This window comes from Rhinatrema bivittatum, chromosome 3 (assembly GCF_901001135.1).
Source record: "Rhinatrema bivittatum chromosome 3, aRhiBiv1.1, whole genome shotgun sequence".
NCBI lineage: Eukaryota > Metazoa > Chordata > Amphibia > Gymnophiona > Rhinatrematidae > Rhinatrema > Rhinatrema bivittatum.
The window spans coordinates 473355066-473380622 of record NC_042617.1 but is presented as its reverse complement, the minus strand read 5'-3'; the positions used below and the strand labels follow the sequence as shown (position 1 = coordinate 473380622).

The window sequence follows — 25557 nt, the reverse complement described above, 5'->3', positions numbered from 1 at the left end:
ACAAGAAGCACAATATTGGTTTATTGATCATATCCCTGTTCGAGAAAGCCCTAGGTGGTTGGTTTGAACAAGTACTCATATCCCTATCTAGAAACATTACCATCATTTTCCCACTCAAATGATTTATTCTACTTCTCACATAGTAATTACCCTTGATCACATTTTACCAACGCTCCACCCTGACCCCCTATGGCATAATTCAGTTAACTATTTCTGATTGCCCCCTCAATTGGAAAGTTTGGCAGAATTGTGGTATTTGGTTAAGTATTGCAACATGGATCTTTTTTTTGGTTTTTGTTTTTTCTTAATCCTTGTGTAACCAGTTTTCTCTCCCTACATCTCAGTTTTAGATGGCTGCAATTGGGAATGCTTCTGCATTCAAAAAGGTTCATTTCTCCAAATATGATAAGAGAATCTGGAGTTCTCTTGTGTTATAAGAAGCTGGTTCCCCATGGTCATTTGGCATCAAAATAATAAAATGGTAAAATCTTGCAAATTCTTAAAGAATATAGACTTAGAGCATTGCTGGGAATCAGACTTCAAACATTTCCCCCTTAGGCTCCCATTTGGATGTTTATTGGCAATCAATAATTCGTATGTCATTGCCTTCAGCTGTTATGCAATCCATGTATTTTATAACACACAAAGCCTTGTGGACTCCTTGGAAGCTTTTCAAGGTGGGATTATTGCATTCACATTAATGTTTTTCCTGGTTCCAGGAGAAAGCCTCTTTGTCTCACATTTTGACTGTTCATTTGTTAAATCATTCTGGGAAGAGGTTTGGGACAGATACTAGCTTTTCTTCCTTTGACTGAGCATATTACCTATGCACAGTGATACTACGTTCCACAAACCCAGAGGTTTCCTTATCTGTGCATTAAGCAATTGCTGGACTTTCTCTTGGCAATAAATTTTGGCCAATTGGAAGAATGCAAAAAACCCTAAATGTTCATTTGTGGTGGAAATCTATCTGTATATATTCTAAAATAATGAAAAGATAGCAGTGATTAAATAACATAGATTTGCCTCCTGGTTTCACATGTAGGGCCCAATTGATCAGGCACTTAACTCCATTGCACCTTAAATGTATCTTACTCTGCTAATATAATATATTCTACTTGTATTACTCTGTTACAGTACTATTTTCTTCTCATATGGACTATTTTATTATATCTCTTGTTCATCCTGTCCTCCTAAAAGTATGCTCTGTTGATTACTCTGATAATTTGTCATTCCCTCAGTGTTATTTATATTGCTATTCTACGTGTTTTCCTAATAAAAATATTGAAATTAAAAAAATAAAAAACCAAAGACAGTTCTTCAGGTTACCAAAATCACATCTGCAGACACAGTTCTTATGCTGCTTGTCACTTCATAATAAACTCCCCTAGAACTTTCAAAAAGGCCTTAACTGAGAAATTAGCTTTCAGCTTTACTGGTAAACTTGCTATGTGTACAGTAAGATATGGTGTAAAAACTCATCTTGTTTTGATAGAGGATCTAGGCAGATATGATGCTCAACTACCTAAAGAGAATTGAAACTTGTATATCTTGTATGTCATTTCCTATTACTAGTTGTACTTTTTCTGTCTGTATGTAATGGATAAAGCTGTGTTGACTGTCAAATCAAATAAACAGTTAAATAAAGGCCTTTTATTGTTCAGCTCTCCCAAAGAATGTTAGAGAATTCTTCTCAGGCTTCCACAGTTACTCACTGATGGTGGAGGTGGCCCAGACAAATCTTCTCCTTCTCCCTCAGAGCTCGATCTTCCTGAGTTAGCCCATTGTCCTTACAAGAGAGGCTGCCTTTCTTGGGTATCAACTAAAAATCCGAGGCAGAAAGCAGCTCCTCTGCTGACTCTCCCTAGACTCTCTCCAAGATGTAGCTCTATTCCCTCCACATCATTCCAGGAGTCACTCTTTATAGCACTCCTACCATGACCCGCTCCTTAGGGGATGGACCACCCTGACACTCCTAGATGACTCTGTTTATCCGGAACCCCCCAATACTGGACCATTCCCCATTCTGATATATATAGTGAAACCAGAAGGCATCACGCCCACTTTTTACTTTTATTTGTTAAAATTGCAATTGAAAACAACAGTTACAGGCAGAGAATTGTAAAAGTTGTGTCCATTTACAGGATAGGTACAAAATCTACTAAGATTTTGTTTTCTAGGAACATATGTGGGAGATTTCCTTTAGAACATCTGACTCTGGTTTTATGACTTTCAAATGAAGTAATTTACCAAAGGCATATAAATTAAAAAAATTAATTCATCATGGATCTGTCAGGCAATACATATTCTGGCAGAAGACAGCCTGTGTTTTCCTTCACTCTACCTAAGAACATAAGAAAATGCCATACTGGGTCAGACCAAGGGTCCATCAAGCCCAGCATCCTGCTTCCAACAGTGGCCAATCCAGGCCACAAGAACCTGGCAAGTACCCAAAAACTAAGTCTATTCCATGTAACCATTGCTAATGGCAGTGGCTATTCTCTAAGTGAACTTAATAGCAGGTAATGGACTTCTCCTCCAAGAACTTATCCAATCCTTTTTTTAAACACCGCTATACTAACTGCACTAACCACATCCTCTGGCAACAAATTCCAGAGTTTAATTGTGCGTTGAGTAAAAAAGAACTTTCTCCGATTAGTTTTAAATGTGCCCCATGCTAACTTCATGGAGTACCCCCTAGTCTTTCTACTATCCGAAAGAGTAAATAACCGATTCACATCTACCCGTTCTAGACCTCTCATAATTTTAAACATCTCTATCATATCCCCCCTCAGCCGTCTCTTCTCCAATCTGAAAAGTCCTAACCTCTTTAGTCTTTCCTCATAGGGGAGCTGTTCCATTCTCCTTATCATTTTGGTAGCCCTTCTCTGTACCTTCTCCATCGCAATTCTATCTTTTTTGAGATGCGGCGACCAGAATTGTACACAGAATTCAAGGTGCGGTCTCACCATGGAGCGTTACAGAGGCATTATGACATTTTCCATTTTATTCACCATTCCCTTTCTAATAATTCCCAACATTCTGTTTGCTTTTTTGACTCTGTAGCATTTATCCAGTTCTGTAGCATAAATGTTTTGTAGCATTTATCCAGTTCTACAATTTTCCATTGTGGTGTGCTTTGGTTTCTGTTCTCCGGAACCTTTACTGTCTGTGACAGTTCATTCACTTACAGCAAGCTTCCAAAATCTTTACGCAAAGGGCATTATGTGATGTGCCAAATTACCGTGAGGGCTGGGAGGAAGGGGGTCCCCGCTTGGAGTTTTGCTAAGAGAAGGGAGGGAAGGTTTGGGGTCCCTTGGAGTCTGGCACTTTCAGTAATGTGAAATGCTGGGAAAGGGGGGGATGCAGGCAGAGGAGGGCTCCCATAGACGTATGGCAGGATAGGCTGTCAATAAGAATATTCTAGGAAGTTGGCAGCTCTACCACTTGCCTCCCTCCTTCCTCTGCATTTGTCAACTGGGAAGTGGAGATGTGTGGACGACAGGGTAGTGTATTTTGGCACATTTTCTCCCACTACAACCACCCCATACACACTACCTCTCTGTCTGTCTCTCTACTCCCATTTCACACCCATTTCCTCCACCCCTTCTCCTCTTTCCCTTTTGCCCTCTCTCTCTCACTCATCCCCTCTCCCTTCACTCACTTCCACTACCTTCCCCTCTCACATTCTCTGTCTCCCCTCCCCTCATACCACCTCGACTATCTCCTCCCTTCTTACCCAGGCTTCTTCCTCTTCTGCCAGCGAACGTAGAGAACCTCTACTGGCACTTCTGCCAACTCTGATACTGGCACCTTGATCACAAGCAAAAATTGCAAGTCGCACTTCCTCTTGCTGCTGATATTGTGCATCCCGAGATCAGCAGCAAGTGGAAGTGGCAATTTTTGCACCTGTTCAAGGTGCTGTATTGGTAGCTGGTATCAAAGCTGGCGGCATCAGCTAAATGTGCTGCTGCCACAGGCCACATGCAACCTACTCCTCTTGCTGCAATGGGCTGGTTACAGTTTGCCTGCGGGACGTAGACTTGGGGACAGGATGCAAACCTACAAAGAGAAATATTGTTAGCCACACCTAAATTGTGGGATGAACTTCAAATATTTGCAGCTGAGAAGCAGACAAGATAGACAAAATTGAAGAAAGGTAATCTTGAGGTTCATATTCAGCCGCTGTCCAGCTGAGCACGTTAGCCAAATAAATATCCAGCTTTCTTGGCCAGGATATTCAGCAGTGCAGCCACACCGCTGAATATACCCGGCTATCTCATAGTTAGCCAGATAAGTTTATCTGCCTAACTTTAGACCTGCTCAGTAGTAGGGTTAGCTTATCCAACTAAATGCTTTCTGCGCTGAAAACTTTCTTTGTGCACCTAAATCTTATTTTCTGCACCGAAATCCCGATTACAGGTCCCAGCACACAAGTTAAGAACACATGAGCTAGGAGCACAAAATTATGATTCAATCTCTAATTAGAAGCATGGAAGTTATGGTCCTAAGTCTCTGCTCCTAATTACTTGCAGAACACAATTGTTGTGCCTATAAATCATACTTTATGTGCAGAAAACATGATTTGTTCACATAAGCCATGTTTTCTGCAAATAAAATATGATTTCTGCACATAAAGTTGTGTTTTGCTGTGTGCTAAGCATTTTCTTTGCTCACATTTTCTGGTGTGTGCGCATTTTTTTTTATTCTTGATACATTAACATACCATTAGCTTACTACATCTTGAGTTTAAAAAAATTATCTTGTGTGTTAAACTGTGCACTGAATTTCAATGCAAATTTTTAACACTCATCTTTTTGAATTGGCTTCTCCTGATCTACTGTACAAATGGTGCATTGCACAGGGGGTGTAGCAAAGAGTAGTCAAAGCAAAACAGGTCCTAACAGTCATAATGATCCATTAGCACTTTTAGGTCACCATTCAAAGGGGATTCTCTAGCTAAGTTCAAGACTTAGTGGGACAAACCAGAAGGGGGTAATGTTTAAAAGGATTTACATGCGTCAAACTAGGTTTTACACGTGTAAGTGGTCTTTTTAAATTGCTATAATATATGCCATTGAATTGTCAATAGGCTTTAACTGCGTTAAGTGCACTCATCACAGGTAAATGGCTTTTGAAAATTGCTACGACAGTATGTTGCATTTACATGCGGTAACGCCTTGTAAAATTATCTCACAGGTTTTCAATTTTTCAGGCCACAGAATGGATAAGTTTTAGCCAGGTGGCATCAGGGGTGGGCTTTAAATTTAGCTGAGTAGAATCGATCTTGAGCATTACCTGGCTAAACTTAGCTGGATAAGTCTGGTTGCTAAGAAAGTTTCCCTAAAGGTAGCTGGGTGGAGTTAAGATCTGCTCAATATCCAGCTGCAGCAAGTACTGCTTTTTTAATTTTAAACTTTTATTAGTTTCAACATCAAATACAAATATCATATTTGACAGAAATAGAGGTGAAGAACATTGAGAAAATAAAATACACATCAAGGAAAGAGAAAACAGGCAATTTCATTGCGCTATTACAGACCACTATAATGGGGGGAGACAATAATAGTCCTGAGGCCATGCACTCATGTACAATCCAAGTAAAATATCAAAAAGAACAAAAAAGTCTGAACAAGGTTTCTTTCAATATATATTATGGAGACCTGGGTGATAGCATCACCCCTAGTGTGCAAAAACTCCTGCAACTGAGTGGGATAAAAAAAAAAAGATATTAACACCATTCAAAAAGTTCAAATATTTGCAAGGATATCTTATATCACAAGTAGCACCCAAAGCCAATATTTCAGGTCTCAGAAGAACATAAGAAATTGCTATACTGGGTCAGACCAAGGATCCATCAAGCCCAGCATCCTGTTTCCAACAGTGGCCAATCCAGGCTTACAAGTACCCAAAAGCTAAGAAGATCCCATGCTACTGATGCCAGTAATAGCAGTGGCTATTCCCTAAGTTAACTTGATTAATAGCAGTTAATGGACTTCTCCCTCAAGAACTTATCCAAACCTTTTTTAAACCCAACTATACTAACTGCACTAACCACATCCTCTGGCAGCAAATTCCAAAGCTTAATTGTACATTGAGTGAAAAAGAATTTTCTCCAAATAGTTTTAAATGTGCTACTTGCTAACTTCGAGTGCCCCCCTAATCCTTTTATTTTCCAAAAGAGAAAATAACCGATTCACATTTACCCGGCGTTCTATACCGCTCATGATTTTAAAGACCTCTATAATATCCCCTCTCGGTCGTCTCTTCTCCAAGCTGAACTGCCCTAACCTCTTTAGCCTTTCCTCATGGGGGAGCTGTTCCATCCCCTTTATCATTTTGGTCACCCTTCTCTGTACCTTCTTCTCTGTAACTATAACTTTTTTGAGATGCGGTGACCAGAATTATACACAGTACTCATATGTGGTCTCACCATGAAGGAATGGCATTATGAGGCAGTATGAATTTTCTGTTTTATTCACCATTCCTTTCCTAATAATTCCTAAAATTCTGTTTGCTTTTTTGACTGCTGCAGAACACTGAGCTGACGATTTCAATGTATTATCCACTATGACCCCTAGATCATTTTTCTGGGTGGTAGCTCCTAATATGGAACCAAATATTGTAGAACTACATCATGGGTTATTTTTCCCTATATACATCAACTTACACTTGCCACATTAAATTTCATCTGCCATTTGGATGCCCAATTTTCCAGTCTCTCAAGGTCTTCCTGCAATTTAATACAATCCGCTTGTGATTTAACTACTCTGAATAATTTTGTATCATCTGCAAATTTGATTGCCTCACTTATATTCCTTTCTAGATCATTTATAAATATATTGAAAAGTCATTCTACTGTTTACCCTTTTCCACAGAGAAAATTGACCATTTAATCCTACTCTCTGTTTCCTGTCTTTTAATCTTAGAAGCCTCTCATGAGGGACTTTGTCAAATTCCATCTGAAAATCCAAATACACTATTTCTACTCTTTCACTTTTATCTACATATTTATTAACCCCTTCAAAAAAAATGAAGCAGATTTGTGAAGCAAGAATACCCTTGGGTAAATCCATGCTGACTATGTTCCATTAAGCCATGTCTTTCTTTCTTTCTCCTAAGACCAGAAGAATGGTAATCCTCACATATGGGTGACATCATCAGATGGAGCCCGGCATGGAAAACTTCTGTCAAAGTTTCTAGAACTTTGACTAGGCACACTGAGCATGCTCAGCATGCTACTATCCACGCATCCACATGGGGTCCCCCCTTCAGTCTTTTCTTTTCCGCAGAGCTGTTTGCCTCATGGGTTTTCGGAGCTCTGCTCTTTAGTGTCTATTCTCGGTACTTTTCTATGCTGGGTCCCACTTCCCCTGTCGGTGCTTCAGGGCAGTGTGGTAAGTTTTTTGTATCTTCTTTGCGGTTGATTCCCGACTGTACCATTCTCATTATCCGCCATTCGACAGTTCGCCAGCTCTTTTTCATAGTATTATCGGGTTTTCGCCGATGCCCCCGGTGCCCTCAGATTATGTCTATCATGGATCCACATGATGTGTGCATCCTATGCCTGGGGGTGTTGCACGACGTCCAGGGGTTTCGTCTTTGTGACCAGATGACCCTTAAGGGTCATCGGGCTCAGCTTGATAAAATGGAAAACCTTTTTGGAGCTAAAAAAAATCTGACACTTTGACTCTGGCGTTGGGCGCTTCTACTCCCAAGGACTGTAGGGAATTGATGGAGCTGCTTCCCTCAGTGCCCACTCCCCTTCCAGCACCTTCACGTGAGCATGGGACCGGAGATAGGCCTTCTTCAGCGTCATCGTGCTCCATGTACTGTTGGGTATAATGCTGCTATAAAATTATGTATTTAAAATATTGTATGTATTTGATGTTAAATATAATATAATAAATTACGTATATGTTTGGGAATGGAACAATAAATATGATGAAAATTTATTTATGATATAATGTTACATTACTAATCAGTGTCAATAGTTTTAGGATTCCCTATTGTGTTGGGTTGTATGTTTATTGAGGGGATCTATTAGTTCTCTCTGAGTTATTGTGCCAGATTATGCTATCTAGAAAGGCCATGGGGGCATAGGAGACTGGTTGTTCCAGTAACAGCTACACCAATGTTAGTGGAGGTTCGGATTATTTGTGATTGAGAATGGGATGCTGGGTGCTCACTTATCCAGGAGGGTAAAGTACAATGGAGAAAAATGACAAAAACTAAATCTGACAGGTAGCTGAATTATATTTTCTATATTACGGGAAGGACAAACTGGATGGACTTGTAAGTTGTTTTCTGCCATCAGCTACTATGTTACTATGTTGTGAAAATCTTGGAAAGAGTGCTCCACTAACTCCATCAGCACCATGCTTCCCAGGACTGATTCTCCAAAATAGAAGTGTAGTATTTCCACGGAAGCTGAATATATTTACTTCTGTCTAAAACAGGAATAACTCCAGCTTGGAAGGTTGCCACAACCTTCCAGCCTCGTTCATTTCCATGGACATTTTTTCAGCATTCCCTAAAGTCTTAAACTGATTTTTCATAAATACTTTCTGTGGCTGCATAAGCAATATCGTCCTCTTGCCTTCCAGTCAGTGCTGCAGCGGCTGTGTGGATGGTGGGGCTTAGTTGCATACCCCCCTGGGCATAGCCAGCTGCCCCCTGTATTCATCTGTGGTCTCCTTGCGATTCTGTGGAGGAGGGAACCATTCCATGACAAGAACCTAATTTTATGGCTCTTGCCGCAGCTGTGGAATCACAGATCAGGGGGCCCTGATTATTACTGTGACTATACAGATCTCAAATTAAAGCTGCTGTTAAAAACGTCTTTTATAAATTGCGACTCATGCGTGGTGTAAAATCACTTCTACTGTTTACTGATTTTAGAATTGTTGCTCAGATGCTGATTTTGTCTGTGCTTGATTATTGCAACTCATATTTGGGTTTACTGAATGATACAATCCATGCCATGCAGCTTTTACTGAACGTAGCTGCTAGTTTGATCTCAGAGCAGTCAGCCTGTGAATGTCTCGCCTGTCCTGAAGGACTTGCATTGGCTTCGTAGCCATTCAAGAAGTAAATACGAAGTTGAAGTAACTGTTCAGAAGCAACTTGCTCAGAATTCAGTACCAGGATGTGATGTGCTATTAAAATAATATCATCCAAGTAGAACCTTGTGCTCCTTCCAAAAATCTCTTATACAGATACCTAGTGTTCATCATGCTCGTTTGTTGGTGACCTGACAATGTTCCTTTTCAGTCACTGCACCAGACTTATGGAACAATTTACCACATAGCTCAAGAACTATTGCATTCCTAAAAACTTTTAAAACTCATTTAATACCTTCATGTTTCAGGAAGCTTATCTTGATAAATAGATGTAGTTGACTTTGATGTGCTTTAATGTATTTTAGCTGATTTTAATGCATTTTGATGTATTTTAGCTGTTTCCCTTTGACATTTTAGAAAGTCCCATTGACTTTTTTCTGACTGTTGTATGTTTACTATTGGAGTACATATGTCTTTTATGTAAACTGCGTAGGGGATCTCTATATAAGCAGAGTGTAAATAAAGAAACCATAACTGGAACTCAAACAGAATGACATTGCAATCATTATGCCCTCATAAACCCAAGGGTGATATGGCAAGATTTTGCTGTATCTGTGAGCAGCAGCCTTGAACACGTGTTTTTATGTACCCTTGCTATGTCTGAATGAATCTTGTGAAGTCTCGGGCCTCATTTATAAGTATGTTCTTTACTGCTGCTAAGAGAGGGAATTTTTCAATGTGAACATTCTGTTCCAAATGATTTTTTTGTATACTTTAAATTAAAACAAAACATAACCATACTGTGCTTTCTTTGCGCAATTCTAATCCTAGAAGCATCACAGAGGACTATTGAGGCAGTGCTGATATAAATGTATCATCTTGTTGACAATCTCTTGATGTTTAACAGAGCTTATTTAATTGCTGGCTGAAACTTGCTTTCATTCTACCTGGCACAAATCCACCAGAGGAGTAGACTTACCAGAGGTTTGCTCCAGACCTATTAAAAAGAATGTCCTAGTGTTTTCAGTGAAAAACACTGGCACAAAACGTTTGCACCAGAAACTCTTGCACACTTGTCAGCATCACAAAAAGACTAGCAAATTGCCTTAATCTTCAACCAAAAGAGCTGAGGTGAAAATGATGGTATTAAGAGGCTAAATACAGTTATTTATATTCTGCTTTTTCAGGCACTTCACATACTACATTCAGGTGTTTCCCTATCTCCAGAGGGCTCACGATCTAAAGGCCTCATTTACTAAGTGTTTTTCTCATAGACACAGAATGGGAGAAAAGCCTTAGTAAATCAAGTCCTAAGTATGTACCTGAGGCAATGGAGGGTTAAGTGTTCACAAGCAACAGCAATGGAATTTGAATCCTGGGTTGCCTGGTTTGTAGCCTACTGCTCTAACCACTAGGCTACTCCTCCATTCCAGTTGTATTGCATTGTAATATTCTTTTGTGTTGTGAGAAAATGAAAATACTGTATTTATATTCCATCATTTTATAAACAAACTCTGGGTAGAGATAATATAATTAAAAATACAAATTGCATCAGATTAAACATAAAATAGCCATACATAAACAGAAAAAAATATCATAAAATAAAAATAATATATAGGAAGTATACATTCAACAGTGACATCATACTGTACTCAGGTCCTCATACTTTCCAAACTGGACTACTGTAACTCCCTCCTCCTTGGACTTCCAGCCTCCTCCACCAAACCCCTCCAGCTTCTGCAAAACGCAGCAGCCAGATCGCTCGCAAACAGCAATCGCTCCTCACACATCACCCCCATACTAAAAGAACTCCATTGGCTCCCCGTAACCTACAGGGCACAATACAAAATCCTAACTCTCCTGCATAAAACTATTAACAATAAAAATCCCAAATGGCTAAAGGACTCTCCCCACCATCATGACTCCCAGAGAAACTTGCGATCTCAAAACACTGGCCTGCTTGCCATCCCTCACACAAAACTAGCCCACCTCACCTCCACCAGAAAACGCATCATCTCAGTAGCAGGCCCATCCCTCTGGAACAAGTTGCCCACCCAACTAAGACTGGAACCCTCCACCCAATCATTCAAAAAAGACCTGAAAACCTGGCTATTCCAAAAAGCCTACCAACACACAGACTAATCTAACTACTCTGCCCATGCCCCATAGCAGATACAAGTACTCTATCCTCTCAGCAATCAACGTCATCTTCTCATACGTTTTCTACATTTCAATGCTATTATGTTCCGATGCGTAAATGTTACCATGTATCAATAATAAGACACCTTAGTCTTAAGTTAAATGCCTACATGTTATAATGTATTAATAAGTCTCCTTAGTTTAAGTTTTAAGTTATTTTTATGTAGTGAATGTTGGTATATAAAAACAACTAAATAAAAATAATCCCAAATTATTAATCAATAATAAAGATATCGTAAAAAGAAGGGTGAATATAAAGTACAGTCAACTGAAGTGGTAAGAAGTAAACCATTTGTCTAAAAAGCCAAGCAACTAGAGGTCAGCAAATAAATATATGCATTAAAATAATATAAATTCAGAGAAAAATCCTCTTATTATCCTTAATTGATTTTCAGAAAGCAACAGAAATCATGTTTTCTTAAAAACAGATGATCTTTCACTTTCTGGATTTCATTCAGTAGGGCATTCCACAAAACTGATCCAGTTTGTGAAAAAAAAAAACGTATTCCATGTTCCTTGAAGGATGGAAGTTGAAATAATGCTTCCTGAACTGATCTAAGCATTTTGTGCCAAGTCAATATTTCTTTCAGAGATTTGGTCCCAGATTCTAAATCGACAGCTATCCTTCAAAATTACACATTATACCCAAGGTCTCTGGTTTTCTGCAGTTCTGGACCACAGAACCTACTCACTGATGTAGAACTTCTCCATTTTATCATTTTCATATTGAAAATCACTCTTTTTAGTTGAGTGACAGGAAAGACAAAATCTGGTCAGAATTTTAGATTTATCCTGCAGAAATTAATTCCACATTTTTATAGACTGCCTCAGTCATCTTTAGCATTAATATAAATCCAATGAATAGGCAGACCACTCATGATCATATTAGCAAGGTACAGAAATCCTTTTCTTTTCTCTGAAATAATGATCTGGCATCATTGGTTCACTTAAAGGATTTGTCATTAGCAATTGTTTAACATGAATATTCAGCAAAAGTACTTTAACTCTGGATGAGTGTGAACAAGACAACGGAATTTGCATTTTTCTCCGAGAACAAAAAGGATAGCAGTCTTCATGCATGGGTGACATCATCCAATGGAACTTGGCATAGAAAAATCATATCAAAGTTTCTAGAACTTTGACTGTGCCTCTCTGGGCATGCTCATGCATGCCATAATACCACACATGCATTTGAGGTCCCTTCAGTCTCTCTCTTTTCATAGAGCCCGTCGTTCACTGTGTGCGCTGCTTCACGCTCCTGTTCTGGGTTGTTTTATGAGGGGTTTTTTTCTCTGCCCAGCCAGAGAGGATCCATTCATCACCCGCAGTCATGTTCCTTGTAGCTTTCCTTAGGTAAGGTTTTCAATGGTTTTCTAAGTTTCCTTTCATGGTCATCAAGTTCAATTTTGCATACCTTTTATTTCAATCTAGCATGTCTAGTGGCTTCCAGCAATGCCACCAAATGGAAAAGGAGCATGTCTATGCCGGCTCCATATGATAGATGTGTCATTTATTTGAGGGCATCACATGATGTCCATGGGTGCAGTAACTGTGTGGCCATGACCCCAAAAGGATGCTGGTTCCATTTTGAACTCATGAATAAACTGTTTGGGCACCGGAAGACTGACCCATCTATTGAAAGACCTCAGAGCTGCACTGATGGGGAAGGATCATCATCAGCATTGGGCAGACAGTCTGTTCCCTCGATGCCATTGGCCAATTGGGAACTTAGAGATAGGCCATTGCCTGACAGTTCCCATTTGAAGAAGGTGTTGAGTTCCCCTCTTCAGCTCTGGCATTGATGATATCTCATGCTGCAGAAGCATCGGTATTGATTTTCATCAATGCATTATGCCAGGAGTGGGGATGGTCCAGAACATGCTGAGATTCCCCCTCGAAGAGGAGAGCTCATCCTCTAGACATGCCGAGACTGGCAACAGTCTCCACTTGTCCTGGTGTTCATCCAATCCACCTCTCAGTTCTAAAGAGGATGTGGTTACTCTTCCTGCTTTCCAGTCAGTATAGGCATTGGTGATTTACGAGAGAGAATAAGATAAAAAGATTGAGCAGGCCTTGAAGGCACTACAACGTTTTGGTGCTGGCATCCTGTAGTTAGGGATTTCGCTGTGTGTGAGGATTGCCGTCTGCTTGTCCTTGGAGAAAGCAGAGTTCCTTGCATGTAACAGGTGTTCAAGGATAGCAGGATGTCAGTCCTCACGAAAACTACCCACTTCCCTGTGGAATTGATTTCTCTATAAAAACTTCCTTTATTACTAAATAAAAGACTAAAGGGACCCCATGTCAACATGTGAGCATGTCAAGTGAGGCACAGTTCTAGAAACATTGATATAATTTTTCCATGCCAGTCTCCATTGGTTGATTTCACCCATGTGTGAAAGATGGAAAGAAGGCAAAACAATTACTGGCATGATTAAAAAGGGAGATGAAAGAAGCTATTTTAGCCAAAAGATCTTCATTCAAAAATTGGAAGAAGGATCCAACAGAAGAAAATAGGATAATACATAAACTTTGGCAAGTTAAATGTAAGACATAGATAAGACAGGCTAAGAGAGAATTTGAAAAGAGGTTGGCCGTAGAGGCAAAAACTCATAGTAAAAACTTTTTAAACATATCCGAAGCAGAATGCCTGTGAGGGAGTCAGTTGGACCGTTAGATGATCGAGGGGGTTAAAGGGGCAATTAGAGAAGATAAGGCCATCGTGGAAAGATTAATTGATTTTTTTGCTTCAGTGTTTACTGAAGAGGATGTTGGCGAGATACCCGTATCAGAGAAGGTTTTCATGGGTAATGATTCAGATGGACTGAACCAAATCACGGTGAACCTAAAAGATGTTCTAGGCCTGTGACAAACTAAAGAGTAGTAAATCACCTGGACCCAGAGTTCTGAAGGAACTAAAAAATGAAATTTCAAACCTATTAGTAAAAAATTGTAACCTATCATTAAAATCATCCATTGTACCTGAAGACTGGAGGGTGGCTAATATAACCCCAATATTTAAAAAGGGCTCCAGGGGCGATCCGGGGAAACTGCAGACCAGTTAGCCTGACTTCAGTGCCAGGAAAATTAGTGGAAAGTGTTCTAAATATCAAACTCACAAAACATATAGAAAGACAAGGTTTAATGGAACAAAGTCAGCATGGCTTTACCCAAGGCAGGTCTTGCCTCACAAATCTGCTTCACTTTTTTGAAGGAGTTAATAAACATGAAGATAAAGATGTAGTATATTTGGATTTTCAGAAGGCGTTTGACAAAGTTCCTCATAAGAGGCTTCTAGGAAAAGTTAAAAGTCATGGGATAGGTGACGATGTCCTTTCGTGGATTACAAACTGGCTAAAAGACAGGAAACAGAGAGTAGGATTAAATGTACAATTTTCTCAGTGGAAGGGAGTGGGAAGTGCAGTGCCTCAGGGATCTGTATTGGGACCTGTACTTTTCAATTTATTTATAAATGATCTGGAAAGAAATTCGAGAAGTGAGGTAATCAGATTTGCAGATGATACAAAATTGTTCAGAGTAGTTAAATCACAAGCAGATTGTGATAAATTGCAGGAAGACCTTGTGAGACTGGAAAATTGGGCATCCAAATGGCAGATGAAATTTAATGTGGATAAGTGCAAGGTGATGCATTTGGGAAAAATAACCCATGCTTTAGTTACACGGCGGCCAGAATTTTGACAAACACAAGAAGAAGAGACCACATATCTCCGATTCTTAAAGACTTACATTGGCTGCCAGTGCACTATAGAATCATATAAGTCCATTACCACCATCTACAAAGCATTCCATCAACTCTCTCCTCTTAACCTCCAAATCCCATTTAAAAAACATACCTCCACCAGACCTATCAGAGAGTCCTACAGAGATTCACTACAGGTTCCTCCTGCCAAAACCTTTCACCATATGACTCTCAGAGACAGGGCATTCTCTACAGCAGGACCTACTTTGTGGAACTCCATCCCACCAGAACTGAGACAGGAACCCTGCCTTCCTACATTTAGAAAAAGACTTAAAACCTGGTTATTTATGAAAGCCTTTCCAGACACCAATTGAACCTAATTTCAATTCAATCAACTAAGACCTCCCTACAGGGTAATCAACAACTTTGATAACTCCACAATGTTACTTTCTCTTTTAAATTGGCATGTTTTACTTACCTTTTTTATTCTTTTATTCATTGTTAATTTTCTTTCGCCTTCTCTACATTCCAAGTTGCATTATGTCCCTGTTTTATTGTAACTGCTATTTCTTCTTCTAGCACTTGTTAATGTTCTAAGTATTTCTCCTTTGTCACCCCCTGTTAATTGTAAACAGGCATGATGCGATTCCCATCGCGAATGCCGGTATATAAAAAATTCAAATAAAATAAATAAATAAATAAATAATGTTAGGTTCCATTTTAGGAGCTACAACCCAAGAAAGAGATCTAGGTGTCCTAGTGGATAACACATTGAAATCATTGGTTCAGTGTGCTGCAGCTGTCAAAAAAGCAAACAGAATGTTGGGAATTATTAGAAAGGGAATGGTGAATAAAATGGAAAATGTCACAATGCCTCTGTATCACTCCATGGTGAGACTGCACCTTGAATACTGTGTACAATTCTGGTCACCGCATCTCAAAAAAGATATAGTTGTGATGGAGAAGGTACAGAGAAGGGCGACCAAAATGATAAAGGGAATGGAACAGCTCCCCTATGAGGAAAGACTAAAGAGGTTAGGACTTTTCAGCTTGGAAAAGAGATGGCTGAGGGGGGATATGATAGAGGTGTTTAAAATGATGAGAGGTCTAAAATGGGTAAATGTGAATCAGTTATTTACTCTTTCAGATAATAGGATGACCTGGGGGCACTCCATGAAGTTAGCATGTGGCACATTTAAAACTAATCGGAGAAAGTTCTTTTTCACTCAACACACAATTAAACTCTGGAATTTGTTGCCAGAGGATGTGGTTAGTGCAGTTAGTGTAGCTGTGTTTAAAAAAGGATTGGATAAGTTCTTGGAGGAGAAGGCCATTACCTGCTATTAAGTTCACTTAGAGAATAGCCACTGCCATTAGCAATGGTAACATGGAATAGACTTAGTTTTTGGGTACTTGCCAGGTTCTTATGGCCTGAATTGGCCATTGTTGGAAACAGGATGCTGGGCTTGATGGACCCTTGGTCTGACCCAGTATGTTCTTATGTTCTTATTGACCTGCTATCGTTGGAAAATATCTGTTAGAATAAACAATTGTGCTAAATAGTATGTTAAGCAATTTCTCCTCACTACCATATTGAGAATGTTTATAGGTGATTCAGTGGTTGAAGAAGTAGAACATAGAAAATAATTTTCTTTAAGCTGGATAATTTGATGGCAAATCACAGTACAATTTATGTCTTGTGTTATCTGTGTAAACTATCTAAGTCCAATGCCAATTTTCTTTGGACTTCATGTTGAAATGACAAACTTTTAAACAATTTTTTGGTATGGTTGATAAATATCTTTTTTAATGTCCATCTTTTTGCTCTTGAAAATTTAGGTCTAAAAAGATTAAGAAACCTGCATCTGCAGCCAAAGATGAAAAGCCTCAGCTGAAACCCAAGCCCAAGTTATCTCTCTTTGATGAAGAAGTAGATCCTGATGAAGGGCTGTTTGATCTAGTCAAAAAATATCCATCTACCAGAACCAAGAATGTGTCCTCATCTAAAAATGGTAAATGTATATCATCAGGATATCATCTACAGAAAAATATAATCCCGATGGTGTATCACTTTGTCCCCCATCAGCTTCTCCTCCAGCAGTAGTTTTTAAAGTTGGAAATCTAGTTTTATCAAATCAGGAACATAACACTTACAGATCACAGAATTAAAATGGATTGGGAAAAGCTTTCTCAATAGCATTGCATTTATAATTTTGGAGTGCACTATTGCAACCACATTATTCTGGGGAAAGCTGCCTACTTGCTAGCAAGGGATGTCCATTCCATCCCTTATTCCTTCTAAATCCCTACCTGACCCTCTCCATCTGTTGCTTTCCTCCCCTGTAATGTGATTAAAAGCCTTTTTCCCAGTACATTTCACCAGTTCCCATTGGAGTGCTTAATTAAATCCATTGAATTAGACAATGCCACCCTTTATAGAAATGGCAAAAAAAAAAAAGGCAAATAGATGGTGGGAGGGGACATGTTAATCTGCTTTTTAGTATCCGTTTGATGCACTCGTGCATTGTGACACTGTGATGGGAGTGAGAGCATGAGCACTTTGTGCTGCGACATAGTTGATGCAACCTTGTAGGCTCTGTCCCTATAGCGGGACTGTCTGAAGCTTCACCTATACCAGCCGCCTCACCCACAGATTGAGCCCTGGGGTTCTGGCAGCCGGCAGGACTTAGGCATGTCCCTAGGGCGGTAAATAGAGCAAGAGTCCAGTGGCACACCTGGGTCAGGGCAGGCAGCAGACCCAGGCAGTCTGAGACAGGCCAAGATCGGGGCAGTTAGCAGACAGGGGAGTTCAGATCCAGGCGACAAGTAGTTGTGGTCAGATCCAGGTGGCAGGCAGTCGTGGTCAGAATCTGAAAGTCAGGCCAAGGCTGGATGAAGACACACAGAAGATACTGGACAAGGCAAAGCTGGTCAAGGAATCTGGAACAAAGGATGCAGGAACTCAAATCTAAATGCACTGCTAAGGCAGGAGACCCATTGCTGAGGCTAGATAATGCGGTGAGGCCAGTGCTTAAATATGCCGGTCTGCCTGATGTCATCGGAGGGCGCCATGCAGCGTTTTCTGCCATAGGGCCTGTATAATGACCACATATGGGAAGGTAATGGCTGGCGGCATCTCTGGCCATGCTAGACAGTGTTCGGAGCAGGAGGCTGTGCATTGACTGCGGGACATGCCCGACAACATCAGGAGTGAGTGAAGTAGCTCGTGGAACCCTCTTGTGAGCCGCCAGATACCAGGCACAGATATTTTATAAGCCATGGGTAGCCAACTCCGGTCCTCGAGAGCCATAAATGGGCCAGGTTTTCAGGATATCCGCAATGAATAAGCATGAGAGAGATTTGCATGCACTGCCTCCATTGTATGCAAATATTCATATGCAGCTTCATTGCATATATACTGGAAACCTGGCCTGTGTGTGGCTCTCTAGGACCAGAGATGACCATCTCTGCAATAAGCACATTTGTCTTTCTGGAATGTGTAGTACTTATCAAGGTATCATCTACAAACAGATTCAGCACTGCATTTAACTTTTATTCCAAACCAATTCATGATTTATTGTTTACATCTATTGAGAAAAACAAGACTGCAACACTTTTGACTACTTTTAAACATGGAGGACATGGAATTGTGGCCTACAACCATGTACTCAAAATTAAACGAATACACTTTTTTTTTTCACCACTAATGAAAATTAAATATTTCTGGCCTTGAAATTTTTTTGTTTAGAAAATTATTCTTCCTTTCTCCCATATTGTGTATTCATGTAAATCCTTTGTATCTCTGCCCCATACATTAATATGCTGTTTCTCTTCATATCTTCTCTGGAAGTATTCTAGCAGCAACTATGCCAATGAGAAAAGTGGGATTTCAATAAACTGGAGAATCAGATTGTACAGTAGTCTATTACAAAGGCTGTACAAAGATTACAAGGCCCTGTTTTCAAAAGAGATTTGCCCTAGACTTAGAAGGAGCTACCCTTATGAAAATAGAACTGATCAGATTTATCCTACTGCTTCAGTGTTTCGCCTGCTGGAGCTGAAGCTGGGGGTGAGACTTTAATCTAGTCCGACCCTCCATCAGCAGCAGAAATGTCCCTGAATGTCGGCTTGCTTTCTAGCTACAGCTCTGGTCCTAATTGTGGTCTCTCTAAAGCATTTTATATAATTATTTTTTGCTTATTTCAAATCATTTATAAATATATTGAAAAACACGGGTCCCAGTACAGATCTGAGGCACTCCACTGCCCACTCCCTTCCACTGAGAAAATTGTCCATTTAATCCTACTCTCTGTTTCCTGTCTTTTAGCCAATTTGTAATCCATGAAAGGACATCATCATCTATCCCATGATTTTTTACTTTTCCTAGAAGCCTCCCATGAGGTAAAGCCATGCTGACTTTGTTCCGTTAAACCATGTCTTTCTATATGTTCTGTGATTTTGATCTTTAGAACATTTTCCACTATTAGTAGACCTCCTTCCTGCAAAACTGAAGAGTGGCTAATGTAACTCCAATATTTAAAAAGGGCTCCAGGGGGTGATCCAGGAAACTACAGACCAGTTAGCCTGACTTCAGTGCCAGGAAAAATAGTAGAAAGTGTTCCAAAGATCAAAATCACAGAACATATAGAAAGACATGGTTTAATGGAACAAAGTCAGCATGGCTTTACCCAAGGCAAGTCTTGCCTCACAAATCTGCTTCACTTTTCTGAAGGAGTTAATAAACATGTAGATAAAGGTGAACTGGTAGATGGTAGTGTATTTGGATTTTCAGAAGGCGTTTGATAAAGTTCCTCATGAAAGGCTTCTAGGAAAAGTAAACAGTCATGGGATAGATGGCGATGTCCTTTTGTGGATTACAAACTGGCTAAAAGACAGGAATTAGAGAGTAGGATTAAATGGACAATTTTCTCAGTGGAAGGGAGTGGGCAATGGAGTGCCTCGGATCTGTACTGGGATCCGTGCTTTTCAATATATTTATAAATGATCTGGAAAGGAATACGACGAGTGAGGTAATCAAATTTGCAGATGATACAAAATTGTTCACAGTAGTTAAATCACAAGCAGATTGTGATAAATTGCAGAAAGACCTTTTGAGACTGGAAAATTGGGCATCCAAATGGCAGATGAAATTTAATATGGATAACTGCAAGGTGATACATATAGGGAAAAATAACCCATGCTATTGTTACACAATGTTAGATTCCATATTAGGAGCTACCACTCAAGAAAGAGATCTAGGCGTCATAGTGGATAACACATTGAAATCGTCGGTTCAGTGTGCTACAGCAGTCAAAAAGGCAAAAAGAATGTTGGGAATTATTAGAAAGGGAATGGTGAACAAAACAGAAAATGTCATAATGCCTCTGTATCGCTCCATGGTGAGACCGCACCTTGAATACTGTGTACAATTCTGGTCACCACATCTCAAAAAAGATATAGTTGTGATGGAGAGGGTACAGAGAAGGGCGACCAAAATGATAAAGGGAATGGAACAGCTCCATTATAAGGAAAAACTAAAGAGGTTAGGACTTTTCAGCTTGGAGAAGAGGCGGCTGAGGGGGGATATGATAGAGGTGGTTAAAATCATGAGAGATCTAGAATGTGTAAATGTGAATCGGTTATTTACTCTTTCAGATAATTGAAAGAGTATGGGGCACTCCATGAAGTTAGCATGTAGCACATTTAAAACTAATTGGAGAAAATTCTTTTTCACTCAACGCAGAATTAAAGTCTGGAATTTATTTCCAGAGGATGTGGTTAGTGCAGTTAGTGTAACTGTATTTAAAAAAGGATTGGATAAGTTCTTGGAGGAGATGTCCATTACCTGCTATTAATTAGGATGACTTAGAAAATAGCCACTGCTATTACTAGCAACAGTAACATGGAATAGACTTAGTTTTTGGGTACTTGCCAGGTTCTTATGGCCTGGATTGGCCACTGTTGGAAACAGGATGCTGGGTTTGATGGACCCTTGGGCTGACCCAGTATGGTATGTTCTTATGTTGATATTAGTTTTCTTCTCACATGGCAAAAAGAAAGCCCTGCTAATGGGACATGCTAATCTGAATCAAATCACACTGATCACAGTCCACTCTTTCCATATGCTGTTGAAGAGACTGAATTGGAAATTCAAAGAATTATCATTAGATTTTATTCTAGTAAGAAAATTCACTGAAATAGCCACCAAGGCTAGAATATCCCAGGGAGAGTGCAAGATAATGGTGGCTAGCTTACCATGAGAAGATCGTACTGGCTCACTAGCCAGCACTAACAAAGCAGCTCAGCTAGAAAGGGAGAATCTTCACCATCTTGATGCTCCCACGTTGATGAACCATCCAGCATCATATTCTCAAGCCCTGATGATTTCTTCACGCAGGATCCCAAACCAGAAGGGGGAAGAGCTTCTTCCAGCCATTGCTCCCTGGTGCACCCCTTCTGGTGTCTTCAGGTAGATGCAAGCTCTCCTCCATTCGGCCTGCTGACTGGTTGAACAAGCACCACGGAGAAGCCTAGACTCAGAAACACACTTGGGTTTGGCTGCGAGACCAGTCGGAGAGAGACAGACAGTGACACTGCATCAGGCAAAAGCTCTGTCATCTCTAGGGTCAGGTATATTTCCTTTTTTGCCTGCTTTGGGGGGGGGGGGGGGGAAGGCATTCAAGGAGTCAGGGGATGCTCCTTTAAGCTTCCCTTTTCTCTTGACCATAGTAAGAATTAAACAGACAGACAACAATTATAATGGGAAATCAGAGACCTCTATAGCATCAGGAAAGACTTCCCAGTATGTCCTGTCGTGCAGATGCCATATAGGATGAAAACAGAAATTTTTAAAAGATATTGTTAGCACTTAGTATGTGTGGCTCCTGGAAGGAAGAATTAAAAGTGCTACTTATCCAATATCCACCCAACTTGAAAAGAGTAAAGGGAGAAGAGAGCAAGTGGCACCATTCGCTATGTAATCACTACAGATACCCATCTAGTGTGTAGAGGAGATTCAAGGAGTTGCCCAATTAGTACAACAGGGTAAAAGAAGAGAGAAGTTGGAGAATTCAAGAGCAGGCATTTGGATCACAAGTATTTGAATGGAGAATTAAATTGGGAAGACCAGCGCTTAATTTATAGTAACACAGTGAGACTTCACATTCACTGCAACGATAACGAAGGGCCTCTGAGGACTGGATCACAGAGCCACAGATTTATCTTTATGGCTTGCGTTATGGAGATTTACTGGAAGAGATTTGTACCAAGTACCATTTTATGTGTGTGAACTGCTTCATCAGTAAAAATGTGTTGGAACACCAGCTCTGTGTAAAACTTGGATTTTGGCACTCACGATAGACATAGTCAAGTGACGCCCAGGAACCAGGAAATTATCCTCTCCCTTCTACAGAGAATGCAGTAGCTCCAAGGCAGAAATAAGCTTCAGTATTGTGTGTGTGTACGCCATGGGCTACTAAAAAGAGGCCCAGTTCAGGGCTTACATATGTTTCACTGTATTATTATAGGTCCAGCAGTTATTTCTATTCTCCTTATTTATTTATTTTTTTAAATTAGTTTTAGCATAATTACAAAGCATATCATCTTTGTACAGAAAAAAGGAAACAAAATATAAATTGATGGCCATATTAGAAACATATATATTATTCAGAACACAAATCCAATTAGAGTGGGGGGGACCAATTGAGGAGCACATCAAAGGAAAATTTAAAATAAAAGAAACAACTTACCATGTGTATACTACCCTTATTATTAACCTAAGTTATAGGACTCTCTAAGGGATAAGAGGTAGGCATTGACCTTTTACGAGAATCCAGAAACAATTTGTTTTTCAGGAGCAAAAAAGATGTATGTATCATTATTAAACTTTATGATGCATTTACAAGGATATCTTAACTGAAACGTTGCACCAATAGATTGGGACTCCTGACACACAAAGTCAGAAAGCCCTTTCTCCTCTCTTGGGTGGCCTTTGCCAGGTCAGGGAAAATGTGAACGAACTGGCCCATGAAATTAACTCCCCTATACCGGAAAGAGTTACGTATAACCAATCCTAAATCCTGCTCATATATAAATAAAACCAACAATATTGTTCTTTCATAAATCCCTACAGTAGAAGATTCCAGGAATTCAATTAAGTTCTCTAAAATCCAATTGGTTTTGTGCCTCATTCTCTCTTAAGCGTGAAAACGGAAGAAAATACTCTTTGTTAAATGAAGGAGTATTTTCTGAAGGAATATGTAATATCTCAGTCCTATACTTCTGAAGTGTAACACATGGCTGTTCACCAATTATCCTTGGGAAATTCAAAAGCCTTAAATTCAGATGTCTTAAACGATTTTTAATAAATTCAACTTTCCTATTCAGAGCCAAACATTCCTGGATTATAGATGACTGAAAGTTATGAACAGTTTTTATTTGATCTTCTAGGTTTTGAATTATGTTAGAATGTTCAGAAGGCTGGGAGTTATGATCCTGTGTCAGGGTGTTCAACTTGAAGAGATCTGAGAGATTTGCAAGGACCAACTTTGAAAAGCAGGGCCCAGCTTGGCCACTAATTCCCAAAGAGAGTCTAAACTCACTACGGCCGGCTTGGGGAGTGGGGATAGTATAGACCTATGCTCAAAAGCACAGTTTGTACCATTGTTTGAGCATTCGTTGTTGAATTCAAAGAAGATCACCTCCATGAGAGAAATCTGCTTGTGAAGCAGCTACAGAGGCCATCAAACCCACACTCCCCGCTGTTGATGTTGCAGCTCCAGGCGCACCTTCTGCAGCTGCTCCCTCTATAGCAGATCCAGAACAAACCAATCCTGGGTCTGCATGCGCCAAATCCGGAGGGGAGAAGAAAGAAAGCGCTGATGATGTTCTTAAGACAGAAGGGCTGAGAGAAATCTCCCCAAACGAGATGGAGGCTCCTCTTCCGGGCCCGTCAACAGGGACCACCACCCCAGATAGTGGGTAGGTAGTAGCGAGTTTGGGAATGGAGAGGGTGACGAGGGAAACACCCATACTTTCCCCTTTTGTTTAGGAGGCAAATCGTACATTTCCCCTTTTGTTTAGGAGGCAAATCATTAGCGTAGAACAGTAAAACTGGAAGAAATCTAACAGGCGAGTCGAACAAACGCTACTCACATGACTTCTATCCCCCCCCCCCCCCCCCCCCCCCCCCCGCGCATTCTCCCTTTTTTAAAAAATTTTCTGTATTCATAAAATAATCTCACTCCCGAAAAAAGAAATTGCAATACTTAACCCACCACAGCTCTTTGTTTCAAATTTCATCTGCATTGGGGGAAAAAATGTAAATGTAACTCAGGAGCAGTTCACAGAATGTTGCTCTATAAGATACTTTTCAGTCTAAAGAAGGATATCTACAAAGATATAGGCACACATTAAATTGATGGTCCAACTGATACTATACGCCAAAAAAGGAAATCATGAAAAACTATTAATAATCAATTGCCAATCAACAAACTGACATCTTTCTGAAAATTTTCAAATAATTTTTTAAGGAATTTTTGTAATGATTTTAGTTATTATTAATTTTCATATTAAATTTTTTATCACATCAGCAAGCCTGACAACGTGCCTCAATATTTTTGAAGAGGCTGTCCGGACTGTTCAATCATTTGCAGTCTAAATGGATATAAATTGTCCCAACTTGTATCAACGGTGATGAAACATATATTCTATCCCATGCATGAGATTTTTGATGAGGCACAATAAGGGCTCATATGTTCAATCAACTCTGGCTCGACAACGGCCAATGTTTCGCATATACATGCTTCATCAGGAGCTGTCAATATTCAAAGCTTTCAATGTTTTCAATACGATATCCAAATAAACGCCTCTATATCACCGCTTCTACTAATCTCATATTCCCTTCTTCAGGACGAGTGCGTCTCAAATCCCTTGAGTGATATTGTATTGAATATTGACAGCTCCTGAGAAAGCATCTATATGCGAAACATCGGCTGTTGTCGAGCCAGAATTGATTGAACATATGAGCCCTTATTGTGCCTCATCAAGAATCTCATGCATGGGATAGAATATATTGTTTGAAATATATTTCTACAGAACACTTTATTGTATATTTGTACTGCCCCACTATTGTTTCTCTCTCTCTTCTCTCTCTCTCTCTATATATATAGCAAATATTTTCTTGACAAAAAGGGGGAAAATATTTTGTAAGGTAAGTTATGCACTTGACCCAGCCCTCGGTGAGGTCTTCCACTTGCACCTAAGACTCCTGAATCAGTGTTTTATTAAGGAAGGGCCTTCATTTTGGAATATGGATGGGCCTAGAATGTAACTTCCCAGGCTAAGGGTGTAAGAAAAAAGGAGCTGTTGCTTGCAGTTACGCTATCCGAGCAGTAGTGACTACAGGTCAGGACTGCAGTAGGCATTAATAGGACAGGACTTGACAGTAAAGAAAATTTCCATTTTGACTATGTTGCCTTTGCCAGGTTAGGTTTTTGATGTGCTGTACATCTTCTACTTTATTTAAAGGATCATGTTTGTAGCCATTGGCACTGAATGGATAAAAACCTTTGACAAATCAAGTCAAAAGTGTTTTTTGCA

The 25557-nt window shown here is 39.9% G+C and overlaps 1 protein-coding gene across 6 annotated transcripts in view; it reads left to right on the top strand.

Annotated features, from left to right (window-relative positions):
• Positions 1 to 25557, top strand: part of HS1BP3 (HCLS1 binding protein 3) — a 187113-nt gene that overhangs the window by 138996 nt on the left and 22560 nt on the right. For all 6 annotated transcript variants that reach the window (XM_029595981.1, XM_029595982.1, XM_029595984.1 and 3 more), the window contains exon 5: positions 16798 to 16970. In XM_029595981.1, coding sequence (XP_029451841.1) covers positions 16798 to 16970 — 173 coding nt within the window. The remainder of the gene's footprint in view (positions 1 to 16797; positions 16971 to 25557) is intronic.